The sequence below is a fragment of the Pteropus vampyrus genome, unplaced genomic scaffold (assembly GCF_000151845.1).
Source record: "Pteropus vampyrus isolate Shadow unplaced genomic scaffold, Pvam_2.0 Scaffold127, whole genome shotgun sequence".
NCBI classification, from domain to species: Eukaryota; Metazoa; Chordata; class Mammalia; order Chiroptera; family Pteropodidae; genus Pteropus; species Pteropus vampyrus.
In genome coordinates, this window is record NW_011888908.1 from 1075211 (window position 1) to 1082548 (window position 7338).

At 48.4% G+C, this 7338-nt stretch overlaps 1 protein-coding gene and 1 long non-coding RNA gene across 4 annotated transcripts in view; one reads left to right on the plus strand and one right to left on the minus strand.

Moving 5' to 3' along the window:
- Positions 1–2: 2 nt before the first annotated feature.
- MSC (musculin) lies at positions 3–666 on the minus strand (the record flags this gene model as incomplete). The annotated part of the gene is made up of 1 exon (XM_011366951.2): positions 3–666. A coding segment is annotated over exon 1 (396 nt), but the record flags the coding sequence as incomplete, so codon positions are not given.
- Positions 667–788: 122 nt separating this feature from the next.
- Positions 789–7338, plus strand: part of LOC111744094 — a 55890-nt gene continuing 49340 nt past the window's right edge. For 2 of the 3 annotated variants that reach the window (XR_002781998.1, XR_002781999.1), the window contains exons 1-3: positions 789–1205; positions 3901–3974; positions 4657–6223. This is a non-coding gene — a long non-coding RNA (uncharacterized LOC111744094). Of the gene's footprint in view, positions 1206–3900; positions 3975–4656; positions 7333–7338 lie in introns of those variants that run through there. The other variant, XR_002781997.1, reaches the window with a different exon arrangement.

The following is a 7338-nucleotide window of genomic DNA, read 5'->3' on the forward strand; positions in this document are numbered from 1 at the left end:
GTGTCGGGGGGCACCCAGGGCAGGCTGGTCTTGAGCCGGGAGAAGGCTTTGCTCAACACGCGCATCCGGGCGCGCTCGCGGGCGTTGGCCGCGTCGCGCTGCGACTGCTTGCACTCGGCCGCCGAGCCCTTGGGCGGGAGGGGCTTCTTGCCGCCGCCTCCCGCGGCCACGCGGGGCCGCTTCCTCTTGCAGCCTCCTGCGCCGCGGGCCGCGCCCAGCTCGCGCCGCGCCTCCTCGCCGTCGGGGTCTTCGTCCTCCGCAGACGAGTTGTCGCTGGGCGAGACGTAGCTGCTCTCGGCGCCGCGGAGAGGCGGCCGGTGGGAGGCGGGGACCGGGTACCCCCGCTGCAGCCCCCGCAACTCCATGTCCTCGGGGTCGCTCACCGAGCCGGTGGACATCGCTGCGTCCCCCACGCCCACGCGCGCCCGCCTTTCTGCTTCAGGCCAGCCTCGCGGTCTCCGCTTTCCGCTCGCTCGCGGAGGCAGGGGTCAGGCGGAGCCCCCGGGAGGCCCGCGGATCTGGGTCCCGCAGCGCCGAGCCGCAGGAGCTGGCCCTCCGCTTACGCGGGAGAGCGCGGCCGAGTCAGCGCCGGGCCCAGATTCGGCCCGCACAACCGCGAGCCGCGCCTTTTCACAAGAGTATTTATCTGTCCTGCTCGGAACACACCATCCCCGGCCAAAAGAAAAAAAAGATGGGGTTGGGAAGGGGGGCAAGAGGTGGGGCGGGGGCGTGGAAGGGGTGGGGACCGCTTTTCTGCGCGCAGAGGATCCGCTTGTGGGGGCGGGGAAGGGAAAGTCTCTGATGAACAGGGATTTGGGCCCGGGGCCCGAGGGACCCTCAGATTGTCAATACGAGATGAATGTATGTTGGGCGAGTGAAGGAGGGGACACTTAGAAACCCCAAGATTGCGACGTCCGCTTCCCTCCCGATCTTTTCAGCAGAACCGTTTTCCAAGTTCATCACTCATCATGTGCGACTGCCCATCCAAGCCCAGCCGGGCTCACCACCAAGCGACCCGCAAGTTCACTCTCATTTTCCTCCTCCTCTTCCTCTGACAGCGCTGTAAGATCCACCTACAAAGCACTTTCATCTACATTGATTCGTTTCATTTTACTACAATATCTGTGACTTAAATGTTATTGTCTCCGTTTTGCAGAACTTGCAGCTGAAGGGCAGATATTAAGGGACCCCAAACCACCAGACTGGTAAGTAGAAATGGACTCAAAATCCTTGGGTAGAATCCCCAGCCCTCCGTATTCCAGCCATCACCACCACTCTCCCCCACCCCCGTACCTCACAAGATGTATCTGCTGTTTTTCAGTCTTGAGAGTCCCAGGCATGATTTTATTTTTTAGTAACAAGGCGCATAAGGTGGAGGAACCTGCCCCAACGCGTTGTTATCGTCTAGGAAACCCTGCCGTTTTAGATTGTGTATTGAAGCGCTCCCGAAGGCAGAATGCTAAGTCAGCACAACAGTCCAAAGTATAAAACGACAAAACAGCACCCAGAATTATCGTGTCCCATGCCAACCAAAAATTAAACACCCTGCCCCACAACCCAAAAGAAACAAAACAAAACTGCATGAGGTCTCATCATTTTCTAAATGGAAGGGCCTTTGCAATACGTGGTCTGGGGATGTGTACTTCATTTTGGAGGCGGACACAATAGAGAGCTACTGAGCGCCTGCTGTGCAGCAGTCACTAGGTTTGGCACTATATGACTGCCCACTAAGTAATTTAAACAACAACAACAACAACCTGAAACAACAACAAAATAATTAAAACTCTGTGAGGTTCAATACGGTTACTCGTGAGTTTCACACCCGGCTTAGGAAGTTACTTATCCTTCCCCTAAAAGCCCTCGGACTCCGGAGCTGAGCCACACGAAGTCAGCCCAGGACAGAGTAGGCAGAAGCCAGCCTCCCTCAGCCTGCTCCTCCAGCAGAACAAATGCGCCGGCTCAGCGCCTGAAGTGCCACAACAGGTGGCTGGCTGGGGCTGACTTCATCACTCAGGCATCGCTCCACCTTAGTCTCCCAGGCCATGCCTCTCTCTTGGGGGCTGGTTCACAGAAACCCTCCCACTTGCCCCCCTTTGCAGAAGTTTTGTCATTTTGTTGGGAGGGGGGCTCCTTCTGGGATCAGTTGAGCAGAAAAGTCTCTGGCTCTCAGTTCTCTCTGGGCTGGGAAAACGGAGAGTACCTGACAGCATAGCAAACTTTCCTGGAGAGCTTGAACTTGAACTTGACTCTAGGCACACGAAGGAGGAAAGCGAAAAGAGATGGGAGAGTAAAAAGATGTAAAGGAGTGATTTCAGGCTAGCTGTTTGCATCACCTATTGATGACTTGAAGCTATCAGTATAAATACATAGTCTCACACATTAGAAGCAAGCATATAGGTCTTAAAAACTGGATTGTTTATACAGGTGCAGAACAAAGTCTTTCTTTAGAAAAGATTAATGGTGGGGAGAGCGCTAGCTTTTCTCTAAACAGTCGCAAAAACTGCACCCAGCCTCAACGCTAAGTGGGTCATGGCCAGTTTCTTTTTCTTGAAGGGACGGCCTGACCCCAACAATTCACGGTATATTTTTTATAGCTCTTTCCTTTTCTCTTCTTTTCTTTCCCCTTCTTTCCTTCCTTCCTTCCTTCCTTCCTTCCTTCCTTCCTTCCTCCTTCCGTCCTCCTCTCCATTCTTCTCTCCCTCCCATTGTTCTTTTTCAAGAAAGAATTATTTTCTCTATGTCTTTTTCTTTCATTTTCACTCTTCCTCCATTTCTTTCTACTTATATTTTCATTCTTTTACTTTTTATCAAGTTGCAGCCTCCTAATTAAAATTAGAAAGTGTATCTTCACGTATATTTGATATTAGTATAGCTCTGCAGTCTGCTTTACCATGTCTGTAATAGCTGACACTTGTCACCTCGTTACACTTTCATAATACTTTTACTTTTCCTTCTCTCTCACTTACAACAGCCCCATGACCCAAACGGTGCAAGTAAACTATCTCTTTTGAAAGCCCAGTTGTTTTAAGTGTTTTTGGCAAGTTACCACATATTGCAAAATAAATAATAAAGACTTTATTTTTGTATTTAAAAAAAACCACATTGCAAGCAATTCCTATCTGCCCATGTTTCACAGCCTTTTAGATTTGTAACATGAACATACCGTTGTTTATGACCTATATAAATGGTTTTGAAATTCTTTAAGATTTTTTTTTTAAGTATGAATGTGGGGTAGGGTTAAAGTTACATTATAAAACAATACATTTAATAATGTTTTCTAATCCTGGCTATTCTGCTTATTGGCTGTATGACCTTTGGCAACATATTCTACCTGAGGCCCAGGTTCCTAATCTCTAAAATGAACTACCTCTCTTGTAAGGATAAGGAAGTATATGAACAATTGCCTGGGCCAGAGCCTGGTACATGGGAGCAGATCAATAACTGCTAGTTATTTTTATACAGTGAATTGCCTTGCCCAACATCACACAACTTGTAAGTATCAGGGCCCAGAGCTGACCCAGGTTTTGTATTCCAGGGGGCTTATTCTGAATTTTAGATGGCACCAGGATGTTTCATTTGCTTTAACTGCAGGCTTCTAAGGTTTGATGTACACAGTCCCATCATCTGACATGTTCCACAGGTCCCATTGACTGAGGTAAAATCTGTGGGACTGCATTAGAAACTTTCCCCCTCAAGTTCTCTAACCACAAAGTCACAGCATTTCTCCAAGTCTCATTTCCCCTATTTGAAAACCAGGATAAAACCCCTAAATCAGAGTTACTGAAGGATTAAGTGAGATTATATGTGGTACATGTGAAAGGAGCACACTCAGGTGTAACACAGAAAGTGTGCTTCATATATTAAAATTTTTTACGATGCAGACTTTTTTTTTTTTTTAAGGGAGAATGAGGTGGGTTGATAATTGCAGACCACAGAAAAGGACATTTATTGCCACGCCCCCTTCCGTCTTTGTAGTAAGTACTGGGCGAGGAAGTCTGAAGTTGGGCATGTCAGGTGGGTTTACTGTTTAGGGAGAGGAGGGGCTGCCTCCATGTTCTGTGAACACCACATCAAAACATGTAGTGGTAAGTAGGTGTTTAAGAAATCCTTTACCCAGTGATGGTATCATCTTACAAAACGACAATGAAATATCATAACCAGGATATTGAAGAAGAAGAAATGAAGAGTTGTGGGAATGCATTTAAATGGATAGAGCCCTACTCACATGACTTTCCTGGTGGCCTTCCCCCAAGCCTCCTGATGTTCTGAGCTGTCAGTCAACTGAAGAAATTGCCCATACCTTTGATCTAGAAAAACAGTCTAGATCAGCACTGGCCAATATGGGTGCCACATGAGGCTGAGCACTTGAAATGTGGCTAGTCATGTACGGTATTGTAAAATAACACACTAGATATTGAAAACAATATGAATAAAAAGATATGATATCATTAATATTTTAAAAAATTATAGGTCAAACAATATTTTGGATATATTGGGTTGAACTCATGTTATTAAAATTAATTTCACCTGTTTCTTTTTACAAAGTGGCCACTGAAACTGTAGAATTACATATGTGGCTCGCATTATATTTCTATTGGATAATTCGGGGATTAACTCTGCAACTGTGCATCGAGTGTCTCCTGTTTGCTGTGGCAGGTGTTGGTGAGCCCGACTCCCGCCCACTCGGAAGGCACATTCTCGTGAGAAAAAGCAGGATAATGCAGGGAGCACACATTACATCCTGCCTCCTCTCACCTGTCCCTGCCATCGTGCCTCCACCTCACCAAGTGTACCCAACCTCGTCTAATCAGCCCAGCCCCAGAACACGCAGAGAAATGCTCCTGGCGTGGATTTCCGCAGCCCTTTGTAACCCAAATCTTTAACAGGGAGAGGGTTGGTGCTTGATTCCCAGGCAGGATGGGCCACCTGCGGACATCAGCCAGGGCTCCCGTGCCCCGTTCGTGAGCCTTTTCGGAACAGCCCCTGGTATAGAGTAGGATGCCCAGGCCACAGAGACAGAGGCTGCTGGTCCTGTGGAGAGCGAGTCACGTGGTGTGCTGGTCACTTCCGGGGCAGGTCACGTGGGAGCCCAGAGTAGGGCGGGCCTTTGCCCGGGCGTGCGCCCTTGGTTCTTCATCTCTGGCAAACCGGGGCTCATTCTCTGGGGTCGTTCAGGATGTCCCCGGTCTTCCAGAATGTCCCCGTGCTCCCTGCCTGGGAGGATAATAAGGAACTTGGATCCCGCCAGCCACGCGGTCAGGCGCCCGTGGGCGCAGTCGTCTTCCACACGAGGATGCCTGTGTCAAGAAGTGCGGCAAGAGTTTTGTCTTCTGTAGCTCTGTGAGGCCGTAGTGTACAGAGCAGCCGGTGCCAGGACACGTCAGGTTGGCGGTAGAAAAGCTGAAGGTAGAAAAGCTGGGGCTAAGAATGTAAAAAGGGAGAGAGAAGGTTGATGAGACTCAGAGACCTGATTTCCTCCGCCATTCAGGAGAGAAAGGAAAAAAACCTCAATGATTGTCTTGACAACTAAGAAACACAGGCGGCCTTGGGAACAGAATTTTTAAAAGTCATGTCCTTGGAGGCTAAGGAGCCAATACCAAGGCGTAACTGTTCCCCAGGCCCGGGATTCCGACTGGAAGGCTGTGTGGCTTCGGCCAATGACCGAATACTCGCTTAGCAGAGTCCGTTTGCAGAAGCGCTGGACTTAGCAGAGTCCGTCTGCAGAAGCGCTGGACCTCACTGACTCCGAGACCGCTGAACGGGGAGCCGGCCTGGGCTGTGGCTCTAGATGGAGAACAGTCTCATTTTTAAAAATCCTTTGAAGCAGCCTTCCTAAGCAGAAGCTAAGAAACTTCTGTCTCTGGAGATTTTTCTTTCACTGTTGATTTTTCTTGGCAACACTCCATTACGTGAAAATACTCCGTTACGAAAACATCCCTTGAAATGTATCACAGAGCTCTGGTCTCCAGTATGTGGTCCCAAGCCTCGTTTGACTTAACCTAGGAGAGGATGACATCCTGCCATGTGGCACGACCGGAAAGGGCCCCCTCTGCTGCGGACATTAGTTCCCTGCCTTGATCAGCTGTGTGGCCTAGGGCCACTTGCTCATTTCCTTGAAGCTGTTTCTCCGTGTGCAGCCCACCTGCCAGGTGGTCCTGTAGGCTGAGGGTCAAGGAGACCACTGGTCCCAAGCTCCCCTGGAAACCCTAGAGCATTGTACCAGGTCAGTGATTATGTTACTTACTGTCCCTGTTCTCTCTCCGGAGGGCTCATTCTTTGCCTGCCTGTCTCCCAGTAGTACTCCCTGCTTAGAGTCACTCTCATTTTAGCAGCCCTCCAACCCCCACCCCACCCCTGCACCCCAATATCCGCCTTTGAACACCAAGTGAAAACTAAGTGCTTCCTGGAACCAAAAGGAAGTTCTCATGTAACAGATAACTTTGTGGTGTCAGAGAGCAGGGATTCTGTACAGGTCAACCAGTCTCCATAGCCAACTCTTCTGTAAAAGAGGGACCTGGCTTATTTACATACAAACTTTGTTTCCCTAGCCCCAAGCCCCTGTGACCTCCAATTCTAAAATGAGCTCTCACAGATGATCAGAGAACAGGGAGGTGTTTGGGGAAATGTGTCTGCTTTTACTTAATCCTCCCCTCCCCCCCTGCCCCCCCCCTGGATTACTTGGGCTACTCTGCCCAATTAGCAGGGATAATGAGCTGGTTAGCTTGCAGGGGCAAAAAGCAAAGCAAAACAAAACAAAACAAACCACTCTGCTACATTCCTCTTTAGGTTTCAGTCTCAGAGGATGTTGCAAACAGAACTAGATAAGGTATCTTCATGCCTTATTTCCTCTATTCCTTCTTAGATTGCTACATTCAGGCAACTTCCTTTAAGGAAGAGAGGAGCAGAATTGAAGTAAATAAGAAGAAAACGAAAAGATGAAACTGTAAGCTCAGTGAAGGCAGAGATGTGTCTTGTTCATCTGGGCATCTCCAGTGTCTAGCAGCTTAGGAAGGGTACTACCTGAATATTTGATGATTGACAACATTCACGAACACATGAACACAATCCAGTCTGCGCCTATAATTAATGGGAGACACACACTCAACTGATTATTTGCCTTTCATTTAACCAACTCAGTTGATTCCTCTGTGCCTTATCCTACTGATAACACTTACAGGGACCCAATTAGATTTCTTGTTTATTGAATGGACTTCTAAAGAATATTTCCTGTTTTCAAATGTCTTTTATATATCTACTATTCTGGCAATAAGATGAGTTCTTATAAAAATGAAATCTAGCTTTAAATACTATTTGCAACTTTTCTTCCTGATTGAAAAA